This window comes from Lissotriton vulgaris, chromosome 5 (assembly GCF_964263255.1).
Source record: "Lissotriton vulgaris chromosome 5, aLisVul1.2, whole genome shotgun sequence".
NCBI lineage: Eukaryota > Metazoa > Chordata > Amphibia > Caudata > Salamandridae > Lissotriton > Lissotriton vulgaris.
The window spans coordinates 1,661,262,404-1,661,283,352 of NC_141693.1; the positions used below are offsets into that span (position 1 = coordinate 1,661,262,404).

The following is a 20,949-nucleotide window of genomic DNA, read 5'->3' on the forward strand; positions in this document are numbered from 1 at the left end:
TGCAGAAATTAAGAAATGTTCCACTCAATGTCAGGGAAGAACTTGGGGAAGCATTGCGTGAGATGTTGAATAATGAGGTTATAGAGGAAATAGAGTCATCTGAGTGGGTTTCGCCTGTGGTTCTTGCCAGGAAACCTGATAAAAGTTTGAGGCTATGCATCGATTTGAGGGTTTTTTTATGCAAACACAGTTATAGATTGTCATCCTCTGCCGAATATCAACGAGGTAGTGAGCATGTTAGGTGGAGCCACTGTGTTTTCCACTCTCGATCTCAGATCGGCTTATCACCAAATTGAGTTATCACAGGAATCAAGACATATGACGGCTTTCATCACTCCACAGGGTTTATATCAATTTAAAAGAATGCCATTTGGCTTAGCCTCGGCGGCATCAGTGTTTCAAAGGTCCATGCACCATCTGTTTAGAGAAATGGGTAGTTACGTGAAGTGTTTTCAGGACGATATTCTCATTTTTTCGAAAAATGATGATGTGCATTTAGACCATCTAAGGAGTGTGTGTAGAGTGTTGAGTGAGTCCGGTTTAACCATTAAGAGCAAAAAGTGTAAATTATTTCAGACTACAGTAGAGTATTTAGGTCATACTTTGTCTAAAGATGGTGTTTCTCCGAAAAAGTCCCTGATTGATGCAATTTTAAAAGCACCAGCACCTGATTGCAGAGATAAGTTGCTTTCTTTCTCAGGTCTCTGCGAATACTACAGCAAATTTATTAAGGACTTTGCGACCAAAATAAGAGCGTTGGCAAGGAAAAATGTTGAGTTCATATGGGGGGAAAAGCAACAGTGCGCTTTTGAAAGTATAAAAGCTGACATGGTTGCGGCACCAACTCTCAAACCCTTTTGTTTGAATAAGTTGTGTATGTTGACTGTGGATGCTAGTATGTATGGGTTAGGGTGCGTGTTGTCGCAAAGGTCTGGTGGAGAGGAATGGAATGTAGCGTTTGCCTCTCGCACTCTTACTCAGACAGAAAGAGGATATGCAGTCATTGAAAAAGAGCTGTTGGGCTGTGTTTGGAGTGTTGAACACTTTAGAAACTATATTTGGGGAGCAAGATTTTTAATAAGGACTGATCATAAACCATTGGTGGGAATTCTGTCTCCTGGGGGAGGCGTCAAGGCCACTGCTCACATTGCCAGACTCATGTCACGTTTGCAAGAATACAGTTTTGACATTGAGTTTGTTCCAGGGAAGTTGAATGTCACTGCAGACTGTTTATCTAGACTGCCATGTAGTCATGAAGGGAAAGGTGAAGATGAGGAAGTGGTTGTTAGCATTGTGGAGTCTATGCCTGACAATTTCAAGTCTATTTCAGAGGCAGTGTGGAAGAAATGTATGGACGAGGATGAATTGCTTTGCAAGGTTAGAGATTTTGTTCATAAGGGCTGGCCAGCCAAGTCTGAGTTGTCTGCTGATGTTGTTCCATATTTTAATGTTGGAGATGAACTTACTTTAGAAAATGGTTTGTTGTTCAAAGAAGGAAAATGTGTCCCACCTTGTGGTATACGTGAATCTATTTTGAAACTCAGTCATGAGTGTCACATGGGAATGTCTTCCATGAAGAGGCTTATTAGATCTAGCTTTTGGTGGCCTGGTGTTGACAGGTTTGTTGACAGATTTGTAAGAGAATGTTCTGACTGTATTGAGAGTGATAAAGCGTGTAGATGTAGTCCAGCCCCTTTGTCACCTATAAAGTGGCCAGATTTTCCGTGGCAAAAGTTGGGTATTGACATCACAGGTCCTTTCAATTTTTTACCACAGGACTGCCGGTTTGCCATTGTAGTAGTGGATTACCATTCCAAATGGCCGGAAGTTAAGTTGATTTCTCATCCCAACACTAGTACTGTCATAATTTTTCTTAAAGAGTTGTTTGCTCGTGAGGGTTCTCCTGAGATGGTGATTTCAGACAACGGTGTACAGTTTACATCGTCTGAAATGATGGATTTTTGGAAGGTATGTGGTATCAAGCATATGACAACGGCGCTGTATGAACCTCAGGGTAATGGACAAGTTGAGAGGTATAATAGGGTGCTCAAACAGGACATTCTTTGGGCACGCTCCTTTGGTGGTTTGTGGAAAGATAAGTTAAGAGAGAGGTTGTGGTTATATCGCATCACACCGCATTCTACAACGGGGGTTTCACCTTTTCGTTTGTTGAAAGGTAGGGAACCGGTTTCTAAGTTGTGTCCATGGTGGTTTAAGAAGAACTTGTTTCCTTGTGAAAGTAAAGTGGATGTGTCTGAGGTGGCTCGGAAGGTTGAATCTAAACAGGAGAAGTCCAAGATTTACTATGATTCCAGGATGAATGTTAAAGTTCCCCTTTTCCAGACTGGTGATTGGGTGAGAATACGCAAACCAGGTTTTATTTCCAAAGGTGAAATAAAATATGGAAAGCCTATTCGGGTTGTGAGAGTGAATCGAAATAGTGTTGTAACTCAGGATGGAAAAGTCTGGCATGTTAGACGTGTTTCAAAGTGTAGAGTTTTGGACCATTGATTTTCTTTTATGTTGATGGGTGTACATAGTTCTTTTATTTTCTTTTGTTTTTCTTTGCTTTGTACAACTTTTCTTGAGAGGGGAAATGTGTAGGATCCTTTGTGTATCATCTGATCCATTGCCCCTTTAATAGTGTGTTTGCCTTTTAATCTTATGTTCATTCTCAATGTGCACATGCATTTACTGTAAGGTTCTGTTATGGAATTGTTTATCTGTAAAAGACTTGTACTGGTTATCTTGAGAGAGGAGCTTGGAGCTAAGAGTACTGTGCTGTTCTGCTAATAAATTAACCTCCTATTTTCCCTGGATTCTGCCTCAATTCTTTACACTTTATTAGGCCAAAACACCAATATCAGCCTTGTTTTTGGCTACACTTTCAAGCTTTACCTGCACTTACATTTTAATGCATTATGGGCACTTTAGTTATTATTTTTTCAATTACGAAATGATACTGTATCTGGTCTCTAATGTGTTTTCTAGGCTAAAATCATTCTGGATTTTCTTCTGACTATGTAACTTTTCTTCAGCTGACTTTTTATGCTGTATTTGGCTCTTATGGAATGCTTTATTACTGGATATTTATATTGCGTTGTATGGATAAATCTGTCCATTTTTTATGGATCTCAATAAAAAATAAAAAGTCTTTGTTTTCATGATGCACTAAAGATGGCCAACTAACTAATGATTGGATGCCACTTCCAGTCTCTGTTTAGAAATGCAGGGCAGGGTCTTTCAGGCTTTTGAGCAGTCTGAATTGCTCGAAGGGTATAAAATTAACAAAAAGAAAACAGAAAAAATCAAGTGTGGATGCAAGCCTGATGTTTTACACTTTTATATTTTTCCCTGTCTAAATTTTAAACCAAAAAGATGTCTGGGGGTTTATTTCTCTCACAAATCTCTGACTTGTATGATTTAAATTTGTTCATGCTTCTGCTGAAAGTACAGGAATTACTGCATTGGTGTAACGCGCTCCCGTTAACTATTATGGGGAGGCTCTCACTGATCAAGATGTCTGTTCTCCCGTTATTTTATTTTTTATTTTCTGCAGTTCCATATTTTTTAACAGCACCTTTCTTTGCCAAATTAGAGTCCATGTTTACATCCATTGTTTGGGGAAAGAAACCCCCTGAATTGCGCTAAGCACTTTATATGAGGAGTTGGAGAATGGTGGGTGAGCTCTCCCTAATCTCAGGGATTATTAGTGTGCATAGTTTGCACAATATGGGGCAGATTTATGTTAACTGGCGCATCCCCAGGGATGCGCCAGTTAACATGCGCCACAGTGCGCCACAGCTCCGCCAGCCATGGTGCGACGCATTTATAATTCGGCGCACCATGGTGCAAAAACGGCACAGATGCGTGACGCATCTGTGCCGGAAATGTGGCGCATTGCTGGAGTTGCGTCGCAAGCGCGACGCAGCTCCAGCAAGGCTCGGGGGTGCCCCATTTTAACAATGCTGCGTCAAAGCCTACGCCTGCTTCAAGCAGGCGCAGGCTTTTGACGCAGCATTGGCTTAAAAGTGACTGAGTGAAATCTCATAGATTTCACTCAGCCACTTTTGCGAGTCGCACCTGCCCCGGAACGCCCACCCTGCGCCGGACCGCCCAGAAGCGGCGCAGGGCTTTACAACGTGACGCATCTGCCTAGATGCGTCACGTTGTAAATCGTTCGTAGGGATGCGCCACGTTTACGCCGCCTTGCGTGACGCAACAGCGGCGTAAACGTGGCGCAAGGGCCTCATAAATCTGCCCCTAATTGTCTAGGTTTAAGTTGGAATGGCATAAAGGACTATTCATAAATTATTTTATTAATTTAATTTGCGGAATTTATCCAGAAACATCTCCTACTTCAAAGTGGGCACCAGTCTGGAGGTGTGGATGACAGTTTTTCAGGGCCCAACATTACGCCTGCCCAACCTGAGCAGCCAGCAATTGCTTCAAAACATCAGCACTTCTGGTTGCAGGGCCAGCTTTAGGAAAGGGGGGCTGCTCGGCCCCCACGCACACATGGCTGGGTCTGCCCCCCCCCCCACCAGTCCTGGTTGGTCCGAGCGTCCCGCCAGTCGACCCGGAAGCAGTTTTGTGCTTCCGGGTCGAGGGGGCGGGATCGCGGCTTAGGGGGGGTTCAAGAGCCTGGCGAGTGTGGGAAGCGGCCTCTTTGTGCCCGCGCTTCCCAGGCTTGCTCCTCCCCCCACTGTGAGGCCTTTAATTTTTTTTTCTTGCAGGTGCGGGGACTGCGGTTCACCAAACAGCCCAGCGTTCGGGGATTTAACAAGCGGCGTCCCTAAACCGGAGCAGCGGGTTTCTGCATCGGAGCGACAGGGTTCCTGGCGGTTTCATGATGGCACCTAGGAAGCTACATTACGTGGGCGGCAGGGCCGCTGGTGCATGGCCGATGGAACGGACCGCAGGACACTCGATTTGTTTTGTGAGTATTCCGGCTCCCGCTCTGGGATGGAGAACTACTGTGTGGCTCAGTGGGTGGAGTTTATGGTCCTCTTGGGAGATCTGCTCTCAGAGCCCGGCGAGGTTGAGAAATTATGCAGCACATTTGGTTAATGCAGAGAAAAATAACATAAGGAGCACTGATACGCAACTCTTGTGCATTTTACTGTACATATTGTGCAGATTAGCGGAATTTCACTGTAAAATAGATGTGTAATTTGTGACATGACCTTAGTATTTTGAAGATGATAATGTTGTGGGTTTCCCTTATGGGCTCCAGGTTGGAACCAGAATGATGCACGGCTAAGCTATGTATTTGTAATTCCGAATTGGAAAAGAGTGTTGGCCTAACGGCTAGGGGGCTCAACTTACAAACTGGAGATGTGGGTTTGAGTCTCGGTATCGACGCTAAACATCCTGTGATTCTGGGCAACTCACTTAATCTCCCAAAAATGAAGGTGTGTCCTTATGTAATGTAACTGGTGCTATGTAAAGCGCTCTGATACCCGATTCGGGTCATGTTCACGCTATATAAAACCATAGCTGCCAAGGTTCAGATTGCTATGTGTGACATTTTAAACATTGATTTAATGTGTGGAGAATGTTGCTGGTGTTAGTGGTGTGTAGGCAGGGTTTCTTAGTGCAAATAAATTAATACTGGTGTTTCAGGCAAGACCCGAACAAGCCCATCCGGATGACGAGTGTACAGTTTGTGTACTGTTTGGTCATAGGCGACTGAGAGCATCTATCTAACCTCTGCTCTAGAATTAATTATATGGCACAGAAAATGTGTTCTATTCATATGGAATAAGGAGTTAAGTAATTTTTCACAGTCCCGATATTGTTTGAGCCACCATGGTCTGGGACTGCCGGCCACCCCCCGCCTTAACACAGACTACGTTACCCATTTAACAAGTCAACACATAATTCTTTGGAAGGCAGGGGGTCTGAGACCCCCTGGCCGTATTTATTAAAATATGAAACAAAATTAAATATTTTAATAAAATAAACATTTACACAATTATTAAATGCAAAATTCAGAACATTAGATTTACATCCATTTTGACATGATATGATGGGCTAACCTTAACAAGTATCTAATACAGCGTGGTTCCTAACCAAATCTAACATCCTGATATCAATTTGCATTTTTAATAATTTCTGGTCCTACGGCAAGGGCGCTAACCGGTGTCAGATCCTTTTACCCAGCTACGCTCTCACGTCCGAGATGCGCATGCGCGACAAGGCCCCATTTTCCCTCGTGCGCTCCGTGAACTCCAATTAACCATAACAGGAGGGCCCTTACACTCGCGCCCTTAGCGTCATAGTGTATGTGTGGGGTGGCTACAAGCATGAGGAAAGCGTTGACTCCTCTCCCCCGCACCCAAGCAAGCGGATATCCTGCCCCTGAAGTTCTGGGAGAGACCATTATTCCCTCCCCCTGGGCGACCCCTTTCGTGAATGGGGCCGCCCCCACCTAAGGACCTTAAATTGCTGCTCACCGATTATGACCTTACTGCCAGATCCACATAATAAATACGACATTACTAATCTAAGAGGGAAAAAGGCCTAAGTAAAAAGAGTTAATGCAACAGCAAAACACACCCCAAAACATATACATATTTACATTTGCCTGTAAATGGGGAAAAGAGCATAAGGAAGGAAAACATTTGCTCCTATGACATTGCATAGCGCTACACCGTATACCTACCAGTGTCCTCACCAGAATTCTGCTACAAGGGGATGGAGGGTGGGGAAAATTAAACGGCCCCACGACGGGGCGAGGAGTGAGCCTGGGAAGCGCGGGCACAAAGAGGCCGCTTCCCGCGCTCCCCAGGCTCTTAACCCCTTCTAAGCTGCGGTCCCGCCCCCTTGACCCAGAAGCGCAAAACTGCTTCCGGGGCAAGGGCGGCCAGAGAGGGGGGACCGGGCCCAGCCATGTGTGCGTGGGGGCCGATTGGCCCCCCTTTTCTCATGGTCTGGGACTGACGGCCACCCCCCGCCTTAACACAGACTACGTTACCCATTTAACAAGTCAACAAATAATTCTTTCGAAGGCAGGGGGTCTGAGACCCCCTGGCCTTATTTATTAAAATATGAAACAAAATTAAAAATTTTAATAAAATAAACATTTACACAATTATTAAATGCAAACTTCAGAACATTAGATTTACATCCATTTTGACATGATATGATGGGCTAACCTTAACAAGTAGCTAATACAGCGTGGTTCCTGACCAAAGCTAACATCCTGATATCAATTCGCATTTTTAATAATTTCTGGTCCTACGGCAAGGTCGCTAACCGGTGTCAGATCCTTTTACCCAGCTACGCTCTCACGTCCAAGATGCGCATGCGCGACAAGGGCCCGTTTTCCCTCGTGCGCTCCGTGAACTCCATTTAACCATAACAGGAGGGCCCTTACACTCGCACCCTTAGCGTAATAGTGTATGTGTGGGGTGGCTACCAGCCTGAAGAAAGCGTTGACTCCCCTCCCCCGCACCCAAGCAAGCGGATATCCTGCCCCTGAAGTTCTGGGAGAGACCATTAGCCCCTCCACCTGGGCGACCCCTTTCGTGAATGGGGCCGCCCCCACCTTAGGACCTTAAATTGCTGCTCACCGATTATGACCTTACCGCCACAGGCCAGCATAGTTGACCGACTATCTGGCCCCCCCCAGCAGCCTACACTGAAAGGTCATATCTTCCTAATAAAAACCGTCTACCCCTCTAGTTGTTCCTTATCATTAGGGCATTCCCTGACTCTGTCAAATGGGCCCCATCCTGCAAGAAAAAACCACCCCTCCCACCATGGCCAACTATTCTTTGTCAGCAGCTCACTGCCTGTCCCCTTAAGTGGACTTCACCCTGCCAATCGAAATTGTCCCTCACCGATGCACCCATGAGGAATATACTGCCATTGAGGTGTTTGCCATAATTTCTCAATCCAAGTGTTGATTCTATTTTCCGAGTGATTCAGCGCACTAACAGAGTCCACCCCCCTCTACTGCAGCCTAGGAAACAACTTTGATCCCCCTTTGGTGCCGTCTGAACTTATTTTTGCTAACCTGTTTACTACTGAGATTATCCCTTCCACCAGGACCCCCCTGCCCAGTTCCACCCAATCGTTCTACCCGCATGTCAGCTAATGACTGCCGGTGGTGAGGTGAGCCTATCGAGTACCTCACCCTCCCCACTCTGGATGGACAGACCCCATCTATGGGTCCCTGTAGTTGCTGTGACCGGGGGTATCCTGTTCAAGTTGCAGGGTCTAACGCTGGGGCTGGCCTACTCATAGGCACTTAACACCCCCCTCTCGGTGCCGCTACCCGGCCTCCTTCATCCGCATCATGGTGCACCAGACCTTATACTTCCCCCGCTAATTTCTGTTGATGCAACACTGTCATTGTTAGGCTAAGCCCTGTGCCAGCCTACCTTCTTATCATGGAGCCTCCTAACCCCTCGCAGTGTTATTTATGAAGAAAGGGGGCCTTGCGCCCAGGTGCCCCCCTAATCTAACCTCTGCTCTAGTGTTCTATTCATATGGAATAAGGATTAAGTAATTTTTCACAGTCCGGATATTGTTTGAGCCACTTCCCTACTTACGTACATTGGAAAATTATCACCTCTTCGTCCCATGCCTTTATCGTTGAACAGCTCATCTGCCCCATAGAACAGTTTACGTAGATATGGAGGCAGGACACTGAATCTGTGCATATTAGGGTTGTTGCATTATAACTAGATGTACAGGTAATTCTAGGATTTCTCCAAATGCGTATGTCTGGGATGCAGGCTGAGCGGTGGACTGCTTCTGAAATGTGCTGCCCTGTGTGTGCGGTTGCATCTTATACGGAGACGGGCGTGTGGGTTCTCAGTGAGCTATGTATCCGTACCACCATTGGTGATCTCAGAGCACAACCGTGCACCGGGGCTCGATAGCTCCTTTCTTGCTTTTCATGTGTGCATGTCCAGGAAGGACTGGAGACAGGGGACCCGATTCACAGAACTAACTTAAGACAAAATCCTAAACTTACTACTTTTGGTATTCACAGAAGTTAGGATTTTGTCTTAAGTTTGTCTTAAGACAGACTTAAGACAGACTTAAGACAAAATCCTAACTTAAGTCTGTCTTAAGTCTGTCTTAAGACAAACTTAAGACAAAATCCTAACTTCTGTGAATACCAAAAGTAGTAAGTTTAGGATTTTGTCTTAAGTTAGTTCTGTGAATCGGGCTCAGGGTGTGTGTGTTGATGGCTATGTGCATACTGTGTGTGTATATCTGTGTGCACACGTGCATGTGATGAAAACAATGAGGATTGCATGGACGAAAAGTCAGGGATGGGATTCTGTTTCAGCATACATGAAGCTATATCTAGCTGCCTGCGCTACCATTTAGTGGTCATGTTAAAAATCACGGAATCAATTGTATTTTTCATGATTTTCAGACGGGATACATAGAAGGGGATTTAGCGTGACGAAGGAGGGTTTCTTCACATGGGGACGACAGAATCTGCGCTAATAGTTGTGTTTTCATTACTCTATGCGGATGGTTTGCTGAATACCTTTTATAACCAGGCTATTTGCAAAGATGGAAATATCGCAATGAGCACAGATGGCTAGCTTATGCAATTTTAACTACGCCTTCATTAAATTGGCCACGCCCCTTTGAGAGACACACTCCCAGTTTTCTTCCACATTTTATGTGCAATGCTTGGCGCGCTCCACGCTGTTGGTGGGAGGTTACTTTGTTTATATGAACAGACAGGGGTTTTAAGTAAGGGCGCATTTATGTGCAATGCTTGGCGCGCTCCGCGCTGTTTTTAGGACGTTACCTGGATTAGGTGAACAGACAAGGGTTTCGTAGGATTAACGCTACCCCATTTTCCGCGCATGGCCCCCATTGTCCAGAACAAAGAGGGAGCTGTGCCTTAGAGAGAGCCGTGCCCTAGAGGGAGCTGGGTCCTGCCCGGGAAAACTGTGACGCACTGACCATGGAACATAAACATCACTATTGGTATTTTAAAGGATAGCGCTGTGGTGTCTGCCTTTGCATATGACGGTCGGTGGAGTAGAGTGATCTCTTGGCTCGAAGAATTGAAAAATGAGTGTAATGACCGGCCTTTCGGAGCATTGGTTCCTTAATAGATACATTTTCCCCGTCCTGTGACGACACTTCAGGATATGCCTTTGAGGTGACTAATTGTTGTGGTAAAAAGACAGGCTTGGCTCGGAGTGCCCAGATTATAAAGATATCATAGCCTTTGACTGGTCTGGGAAGGTAAATCAGAGTCGGGCTTATTGCAAACCCTTTCAAAAGGAGACATCGTGGGCACAGATGTTTTGTCCCAATTTGTAATGTGTCTACCATTCAATTTTGCCTTCAGCAAAGTGCGGGCGCATATATAATGATGCAGTAGGGCTACCTCTTGTGAGTGTCATTGAGTGGTACTCTGTGTGCTCCAGACTGCAGGTTATGATTCGGATCTATGGGTAGGGACTGTCATTTAGGCCACCCCTTCTCATCAATATGGGAATAACATTCTGCTGTGGATTGTTAGTTTATGGGTTTTTAGAAACAGCAACAGCAGCACGTTATGCATTACTGAATGCAACAAAGCTTAGGTGGCAAGGACTTCCAGGGGTTGGCCACTTGGACCAAGAAAGTGAATCCTCCAGGGGATTTCTTATTGGAACCTGAATTGAGAATCTGAGGTGCTACCTCTGAGCGAAGAGCCCTGTTTGTCTGCATTGCTTACATTTTGTTTCTAGTGGCACTCCTTTTCCTTGGGATGCTCGGTAGAGGTTGCAGAATGCCTTAAACATTGACCTTGCCAAATCAGGTAGCCATTGAGGTGCTTGTGGGAGTGGCGTCATTTGTTCTCGGGGGAAATTATGTGAGCATAGTGTGAGAAGGTTGCCTGGCATATGCTGTCCACTATTCTAGAGGGCACATGGCACCAGTACAAACGACCTGTATTGATGGTAGGTTAAAAACTACCTTATTGGAAAGCTATCCTAGTAGTAGTGGTAGAGAGCAGCCTTCAAGCTAAGTCTTGGAGGGATGTAAAGCAGCCTGTGTTACCAGTCTACAATCTCATGAATGAGTAGATGAAAGGAGAACCACATCAGGTATATATAAAATATATGTAGCTGTTCTAAACACATCCCTCTAGTCCCCTTTGAGGCTAGAGGCAAAAATTACAGTCAGTAAACTTATTTAAGACACGGTAAAGTAGCGCAATATACGTTGAGCCCTAGGGGCGTACCAAAACAGATATCAAGAAAGGGGTATAAGAACCACGATTGGCATACAGACACGGCCTATAGCCTGTAGAACTGCTGGGGCCACCAGGAATCACCCAAGGTAGTGACACATGGGGACCCACGCGAAGGAAAAGCTTTTTATATCACAAGTTCATCTCATTTTAGAATTACTATCAAAGGCATCAACCGAACTGATAGTTACAACAAGCGTGGGAACTTCCCCACGCTAATGACCTCTTTCTTGGGGTGCTGATATTCCGACACACCCTGGCCCCTGTTGTCATACCTTCAAAGTTGTCCCGGTGCCCAGTCGCGGCATCACATAGGCAGTGGTGAGACGGTGTCTTAAGCCCTAGGCTCCATGTGCTGATAGGGTGCTTTGGTATTGACAGTAAGTAACCATAGAGGGGCGATGGCACTCACTGTGGCCTGCAGGCTTATTCTTAGGCAAGGTTATCCTAATAGGCACCCCACGGTAGCATTGAGTTGAATGCGCTACATGTCACAAACTGATGCTATGCTGACCACTCGCAGCGGCGAGTTATGAGGGAAATGCATTTGGGGTTAATCTCAGCTAAGGCGTAGCACCTGAGGATGATGATGATGATTGCAGACACATGTGGGGCAGCTTTCGTTAGGAAGCCAGAAACCTTTACCTAACCATACAGCACATCACGGCATTTCACACTGTGTATCGTCCTGAAGTAATCATGGATGGGCTATGGCATTCACTGTGGACTACAGGTCTAGGCTTTCATGAAGGTCATACTACCAGGCACCCTTATGGTAGCCCTAATGTAAATGTTCCGCAGGTGGCACAAGAGGGATGCTATGCGACACACTGGCGGTTGCAGGTTGGATGGGAATGCCTCCCGGAGTCAGACCTTGGCTAAGGCTTAGCGTGTGCCAACAACATAGTACGTGCATGTGTACTGTATCTTTCATCCGGTGGCCAGAAGCACTAATCGTCTGTGTTTGTTTTTATTTTATATCTGACCGGACCCATGGCTGATACCTGGGAAGGGCACCACTCCACAACAGCAGGAGGTGGACAGACAAGAGGATCGTTACACCTGGATCGGAAGTGCCAAAGAAAAGCATCAAGTGTGATGGGCGGCCATTTCAACGGTGAAAGCGGTGCCGGCGGGTAAAGGTGCTACCCATGTACCATAATTGTAGTGTATGATGGTCACTCATTTGGGTTGCCAGGGGCAGGGCAATGCATGTCAGGTGTATGCCGTCGCAGTTTGACCAGGAACACAAACCACGGAGGGGACGTAACAACATCACCCTCGCAGGGAAATGGATACGGCTAGGGGGGCGCTTGGGCTCACAGGCTCCTTTTTTCATAAATAACTGCGTGGGGTTAGGAGGCTCCATGATAAGAAGGTAGGCTGGCGTAGGGCTTAGCCTAATAATGACAGTGTTGCATCAACAGCAATTAGCATGGATGTGGGAAGTGTTAAGTCCGGCGTACCGTGAGGCGGACACCGGGGCCAGGTGTCAGTACCGTGAAGGGGTGTTAAGTGTCTAGGAGTAGGCCAGCCCCGGCGTTAGACCCTGCAACTTGAACAGGATACTGAGGTAGGTTGGGTGTACACGTCTAGGGCCAGGATACCCCCAGTCAAAGAAAACTACAGGACCCCAAGGATGTCCGTCCAGAGGGGGGAAGGGGAGGTACTCGATAGGCACACCCCACCACACTCAGTCATTATCTGATATGCGGGTAGCAACGATTGGGTTTAATTGGGCAAGGGGGTCCTGGTGGAAGGGATAATCGCAGTAGCAAGCAGGTTAGCAAATCTAAAACCCAGACTGCACCATAGGGGGCCTCAGTTGTTTCCTAGGCTGCAGAAAAGGGAGGGTGGACTCTCTTAGTGTGCTGAATCACGCGGTAAAGAATCACTCGGTAAAGAGGATCAACACTTGGATTGAGAAATTATTGCAAACACCTCAATTGCAGTATATCCCACAGGGGTGCATCTGAGAGGGACAATTTAGATTAGCAGTCGGCTGACAAAAAGGGTTGGCAATTGTTGGAGGGGTTGTCTCTACTTGCAGGTTAGGGGTCCATTTGACAGTCAGGGAATGCCCTATGGATAGGGAACAAACTAGCAGGGGTAGGGGTTTTTTGATTAGGAAGATATGACCTTTCAGTGTAGGCGGTTGGGGGGGGCCAGATAGTCGGTCAACTATGCTGGCCTGTGGCAGTAAGGTCATAATCGGTGAGCAGCAATTTAAGGTCCTTAGGTGGGGGCGGCCCCATTCACGAAAGGGGTCGCCCAGGGGGAGGGGCCATTGGTCTCTCCCAGAACTTCACAGGCAGGATATCCGCTTGCTTGGGTGCGGGGGAGGGGAGTCAAGGCTTTCCTCAGGCTGGTAGCCACCCCACACATACACTATGCACTATGACGCTAAGGGCGCGAGTGTAAGGGCCCTCCTGTTATGGTTAAATGGAGTTCACGGAGCGCACAAGGGTAAACGGGCCCTTGTTTGCGCATGCGCATCTCGGACGTGAGAGCGTAGCTGGGTAAAAGGATCTGACACCGGTTAGCGACCTTGCCGTAGGACCAGAAATTATTAGAATGCAAAATTGATATCAGGATGTTAGATTCGGTTAGGAACCACGCTGTATTAGACATTTGTTAAGGTTAGCCCATCATACCTGTCTAAACTGGATGTAAATCTAATGTCTGAATTTTGCATTTAATAGTTATGTAAATGTTATTTTATTAAAATTTTAATTTTGTTTCATATTTTAATAAATACGGCCGGGGGGTCTCGAGCTCGAGACCCCCTGCCTTCCAATTAATTCTGTTGTTGGTATCTTAAGTGTATAACTGTAGTATGCATATTAAGGGGGGGTGGCCGGCAGTCCCAGACCATGTGAACTGGGCGGACTGGGTCCAGTCACAGGGAGCCAGTCTTCAGATGAGTGTATAAAGCTGTCTGCATTAAAGTCCTGCAGACAGATACGTCCCTCTTACTTGGTTCGAATGTTTCAGATGAAACTTCTCTCATTTTACTTGCAGCATGTGCCATTTTACGTCCCACTAACCCTCTCTCATCTGCCCTCACCAGATGCTCCCACACACCAACACAGACCTCAGCACCATCAACATCTTGACATTAGCGAGATCAAGCTGAAAAGCCAATCACTCCCTTGATGTGTGACTGACTGGTGAAGACAAAATGGGCACCCTGCTAGACTCCTTGTATTCACTAGCTGTCGGGAGAGTGGCAAAACAAATTCCCGCCCAGGGCGCTATTTTGGCAAGGCCGGGCACTGGTAACAAGACAGGCAGCCTTTGGTCTGAGGCAGAGAGTATTATAAGGATGTACGACATTACAACGCATGCTTTTACATCGCATGCTTTTACAACGCGGGTTTTACAACGCATAACATTACAACGCATAGTGCTTTGGGGCGCTTGATAGTGAATAATTATTTTACTATTCCAACTCCAGTCCCCGTGGATAGTAGGGAAGGTGTTGGACAGTAAATTAAACCTATTCCCTATCCTAGAGCGCCCCCCAGCGCAATGCGTTGTAATGGTTTGAGTTGTAAAAGTTGCGTCGTAAAGGCACTGCGTTGTAAAAGTTGTGTTGTAAGTGATGTTTCCCGTATTATAATGAAAACCCTAATAGAGGTTTCCATGGCCCGGACGTGCAATGTGCACGTGTAACTGACGGAAACATCGATCATCAGGCGAGCTTCTAGAATATCAGACATCTGCTGACAACTGTGAGAGAAGAAGACGCACAATCTTCTCACTTCATTCATTTCTAGAGGTAAAGGCAAAACGGGGACCACCTACAGCCTGCTGCAGGCCCTTTCCAACGACGGGGGAAGGCTGCACTGATTCCAATAAGCAATGGGATGGGTGAGCTTTCTTTGCTTTGTAAACATCAATGTCTCTGGGATTTGTGCATTGTGCATGCACCATAATAGAAACACGGTGCAAAGTAAGTTGTCCCAATGTCCTTCAGTAAGTGGGCCTCATTTTCACATCTTCGTTCTGGAGCACTTCTTTAAGGGGCAAACATTTAAAAGGATTTAAAAGTAAAATTAGACACATGCAATCCTAGTAAATTGCACACCATCAGACAGTTTGGTCACGCAGTGAAAATAGTGTTGAAATACAGGGCTCTGGGTCTTGAAATTGCCTTACATCTGCCAGATAACACCAGTTTCCTGTTTCGCTATCCTCACATTCCGTAAAACCAGAGGATGGGCACATTGCACTGTGTCTGTGTCTTGTATGGTGGAATGGGAGCTGCTAATTAAATGAATAGTATTGTACTGGAACTTTGCTCTTCAAAGCACCGCTTGTCTTGCTATGATGTTTGGGAAACAGTGTGTATTACTTCTTATAGCAGGAGGGTTGGCAAAAAAAAACTTGCTAGGGTTTCCTCGGTACACAGTCTGCCCTGGTGGCTGATAACCTTTCATCAAACTAGCACAACGTACACTCTAATTATTGTCTTATATTTCTATTTGTTATCTAGTTATTTATTGTGGAGCTATATGACATGGTCTTGCAGATGGATCAACATCAGGGCAAACCATATCACAGGGTACACGGACGTTTCTCACTCAACTTAGTACCGTAATGTCAGACATTTGCAAATGTTGTCCTGACACACACTGGGGCATCAATTGACTGCAAGTGTGTCCTTTAAAAAAAGACATGTTTGTTCATGGCCACATTTGTGGTGGTTTTGTGGTGTAGAATTATCACCTGGACAGGCTAGTATCGTATGCTCTTTTGGCACTGACAGTCACTGACAAGGAGGGCAAGTCACAGATGGGGCTGCTCCTTCAACAGTCTCACTTCCGGTCCATTCATGGGCACGCGACAGATAGCTGCTGTGTACAGCATTTGCCGCTCATCTGAGATCTCTTATCTCTCACCCTCATTGCATTTCGGTTTGATCGTTCACTACACTCGATGGGCAGGAAAATTGCAATTTGATGAGTCCAACCTGCTGCTGGAGATTAGATGGATTTTTTTTTTCGAAAGACGTTTGGTCTTGTCTGATTCTAATCAGAATCTTTGCTTTGCGATACCAGTTGCCAGTGCCTGCCAGGATGAAGCAGCGCATGGGATGGTCTGAGGGCTCCTCGGTTCGAACATAAACCCTGGCTTGTTTTTAACATTCCGAGTCTGTGAAGCAATCTTCCTCTGATCTTCCTCATCACTCTGCATCTACTATTTTACTAACAAATGCTTCTCTGGTCCAAGGGGCGCTAAATCTCAGCATCTGTGAACCATAAAACGTGATATCCTTTTATGAGAAAAACCTGCATGTACCTCATAGGCAGATGTGGTTTTATTTCCAACATTATTGGTCTGATTGATGTATAGAATAGGCAATGGCAACCCCCTATTATTATATTCACTGTTGCGTTGTTTATTATGTTAACACCCTCTTATCAGACACACAACCTTTTTGTGCCAGTGAGTTTTTCACCTACTCCTGTAGTCTAAATTCATATACAGCACCAATGTCAGATCAGAAACACTATGGTCAATATTGCAAGGGGTTAAGACTAATTCGGATGTAGAACCGGTTATTTCTTGAATCTGAACTACAAGGGAATTGGTTCGCTTACTCTAATTCCTACAGTTATTTCAAGTTGCAAGGGTGAAAGCTTGCATTTATACTTTACTACGAATTTTCCATTCCCAACTGCAGTGCTTAATTTGTAATTAAATACGTCCCAGGGCTCTCGTCAGGACTGGAGGCCACTGCAGCTTGCACCACACTTTGCTTCTGCCACGCTGCCAATGATAGTAACAGCACAATTATTAACCATCACACTGCTAAAAGTGTGACACTTCGAACTACTACTGGCCCCCAAAGTTACATGAATGGCTCAGGAGGCTGGTAATAGTCATTTTTAGTGTATATTGAATTAATAATTGACTTTTGTTATGGTCATCTCAGACAGCACCACTGTTAGACCTGGCTTTTACAGCGGGTTTATCCCCAGATGTTTTGCTTTGTGGCCTTCTGTTTATGACCTGTTTTTGTTGGTTTTATGACTCTGGGCACTTTAGCACTGCTGTTCAGTGCTAAAGTGCACATCCTCTCCCTGTAAATTATATGTACGGATTGGTGCTTCCATAATTGGCTGATTTGGTTTACTAGTAGGTACCTAATACAGGGCACTGGGTATACCCAGGGCCTGTAAATCAAATGCTGATAGTGGGCCTGCAGCACTGGGTGTGCCACCCACATAAGCAACCTGTAAGTGTAACTCAGGCCTGCCATTGCAATGCCTATGTGCAATCTAATACTGCCATGTCAACTTGGCAAGTGCACCCAGTTTCTAGGCCCTAACCATTCCTTTTCGAACATGTTAGTCACCCTTAAGGTAGGCCCAAGGTACCCCTGTAGGCAGGGTGCAGTGTATGTGAAAGGTAGGGCATGCCCTCTTGTGTGTGGTATGTCCTGATAGTGAAATACTGCCAATTTAATTTTTCATTATTGCAAGGCTATCTGTTCCCGTAAGATAGAATGGGGAGTATGCTTAGAACATCCTATACGCCTAACTACCCAAGGGAACAAGGTAGGAAATTAAAGTTTAGTATGCCTGAACTCAGAATGTTAAAATGCATGTTTTAGTGAGGGTGATTTTTACATTCTGTGTTTGAAAATGTCACTTTTAGAAAGTAGGTACTTTATTGCTTAGCCATCTAGTGTGCCTCTGCTAGGATGCGTATTGATAGTCTGGCTTTGGAGTGATGGGGGCCGGGGATGTGCAGTGGCTCAAGAGAGTCTGGGTGAGTTAGGGCTAGGCTGAATAGGCCTGGTCTGCATTTGGAGTGGTGGGAGGAGTAGCACCTACACCTGTATAGGGCTATGCCTGCCTTCCATAATGATGGTTCCACCCCCCACGGTGTGCCTGGAGCCAGGGGTTCATACTGACAATGGAGGTTGTTGTGCACTTGCAAAGTGCCCCCAGGACTTGTTTGGACTGGGCTCAGAGCCCTGGGTCAGGAGAGAGCAAAGAGGTTTACTGTATAAAAAGAGAGGCCCAGACCCCAGACTTTTAGATCACTTCTGGGAAATCAATAGGACCCTTTGCCAAGGAGAAGAAGTGGGGAAACTGAGGAGGAATACTGCCCATGTACTGTTTTCAGTCTGTGGTTGGCCTGCAGTGGCTACTTTCTGCCAAGGAGAGGGAAAAGGACTTTGCTGTTCGCTGTTTCCCCTGCTTGAGGAAGATCTCTAACGGCTTGAAACTGAGCTTGCATTTTGTTCTGAAGTCTCAGGGACACAACGAGTTCACCACCACCTCTCCTAAACTTCCTTGCAGGGAGTTTTCTCCTGCCAAGAAGAACCTGTAGCTGTTCTGGGCCTCTGGAGGTTGTTCTGTCTGTGGGGAGCTGGAAAAACAATGCAACAACACAAAGTCTTATGCATCCACACCTGTTTCTAATGCATCACTAAAGAAATCGTTGCAGCGCCTGCCCATGGCTTGAGAAATCGCCGCTCGCCGCATCAAGTGCAGTGGTGTCTGGAGTCTGAGATCATCGCACCGATTCTGACACAAGTCCTGCTGTGCCTCTGCATGAACCCATGCATCCTCCCGGATCGTTGCATCGCATTGACACCAGGTCTGTCACATCGTTGGGGGCTGCAGTTAGAAACCAACTCATCACTCTCTCCAAGAAGTAAGATACCAAAAAAATTACATCCTCTCTGGTAAAGAACCGATGTGTCACCTCCCCTGCACAGCAGTAAGGAACCAATGTATCACCTCCCTCTGAGCAAGGAACCAAAGCATCACCTTCCCTGAGGGTAAGGAACTGATGCATCACCTTCCATGCAACCCTTTTTGTTTATGTGAGTGACGCATCCAAGGTACTTTGTGTGAAAAGTATTGTATCTGCAATTTGCTTTGAACTAAACTATTTCCACCATTTCAAAGTGATATATTTATTACTGTTTTTTCGATTTTTGTCGTTTGGTCTTATTTTGGTTTAGATAAAATTACTTATTTTTCTAAACTGGTGTGGTGCCCATTTGTAGTGTTTTCACTGTATTACTGTATGTGTTCACAAATGCTTCTCACACTGCCTCTGAGATACGCCTGTCTGCTCGTGCCAAACTACCAAGGGAGTGAGCAGAGGTTATTATAGAAGTGTATCCCCCTTACCCTGACTAAAAGCGAGATTCCCTATTTGGACAAAGGTGCCTACCTCGCAAACTAGAGACTGCAGTTGGAGTGTCGAGGAGGTCATAGAGGAAGCCATGAGGCACTGGCATGATGTGAAAAGCCAAACCAAGCACAAACCCGCCTCCAACAGGAATCAATCAATCAATCAATCAGAGTACTTGTAAAGTGCGCTACTTACCCGTGAGGGTCCCAAGGTGCTAAGGGGAGGGGGGGTGCTGATACTGCTTGAAGAGCCAGGTCTTGAGGAGTCTTATGAAGGCGAATAGATCTTGGGTCTGCCGTATTTGGGTAGGGAGGGTGTTCCAGGTCTTGGCGGCGAGGTAGGCGAAGGATCAACCGCCGGAGATTAGCTGAGTCTGCTTTTCAGGTAGGCTGGTCCGGCGTTGTGGAGTGCTTTGTGTGCGTGGGTGAGGAGCTTGAAGGTGCACCTCTTGTCAACGGGGAGCCAGTGTATGTTTCTCAGGTGGGGGTTGATGTGGCTGGGGCGGGGGACGTTGACGATCAGTCAACAGGAAGACAGCAACGGCAACAGGAGGTGGGAGTCCTGCACCAGAGGACGAGCTGGAGGAAATGGAGGCCACAGTCATTAGTGTGGAGACGGGACAAGGAGTTGGGAGTACGGACACAGCTCGGTAGGACCTGACACAACATCAACAGGGTGAGTAACGACCAGGAACTGGGGGGACGGGGGAGATGGGCACAATGGCACACCTGCACAATGATATGTAGCACACTGCACACCCACAATGGCCCATGATCATGTATCTGATCCCCGTGGCACACTGCAGCACACACAAATAGCAATCCCAGCACATCCGACGACAATGCGGTAGAAAGTGCAACACCAACACTGCAACACAGAGGACAAAACTGGGTCCGCTCATGCTCAGAAACAGATCAATCACATATAATATCGCAGGAAACTGTGAGATGCAAATGTACGTGTACAACCTCACATCCGTCATGTAGTCCAAATGTACACTATCCACATTCAAATATTCAGCTCCTCACAAACAGTCACAATGTACATTGTCATACAGTCTGCATATAAACAAGAACAATGCACAAACATACATGTCAACCCAATGTCAACATGCATCTCCCCTTCACTTTGCAGAGTGACAAACACCTCCAGCAGAACAGACCAGACAACCAACTGCAAGTGCAAGAACCCATTTCTGCAAATCAAACATCCAAAACGAAAAGTAAGTGAAAAACAGTTTTCAATATACATATATGAATAAAGCATAAACACTAAAGAATGCTAGATAGTGTAAAGGTACAGATACATATACCAACTCTAGATAAGTGCAGCAATGAAAAAAGTGTAGGATAGTGTACAAGTGTAAATTAGTATTCCAACTCCTGGTAAGTGTTGCAGTAGAGAAAGTGCAGCATAGTCTAGAGAAGTAAATTACTATCCCAAAACATGGAAAATACAGAAGTAGAAAAAGTGCAGGATAGTCTAGAGATGTAAATTACTATTCCAACTCAAGGTAAGTGCAACAGTAGGGAATATGCTGGATAGTTAAGAAACAT

General features: G+C 45.9%; 1 protein-coding gene across 1 annotated transcript in view; it reads left to right on the forward strand.

The window, feature by feature from the left end:
* Nucleotides 1–1,158: 1,158 nt before the first annotated feature.
* The window catches only part of LOC147716921 (uncharacterized), a 197,224-nt gene continuing 177,433 nt past the window's right edge, over nt 1,159–20,949 (forward strand). Inside the window, exons 1-2 of the mRNA XM_086919825.1 lie at nt 1,159–1,968; nt 15,729–15,797. Of these exons, the coding sequence (XP_086775951.1) occupies nt 1,159–1,968; nt 15,729–15,797 (879 nt within the window). The remainder of the gene's footprint in view (nt 1,969–15,728; nt 15,798–20,949) is intronic.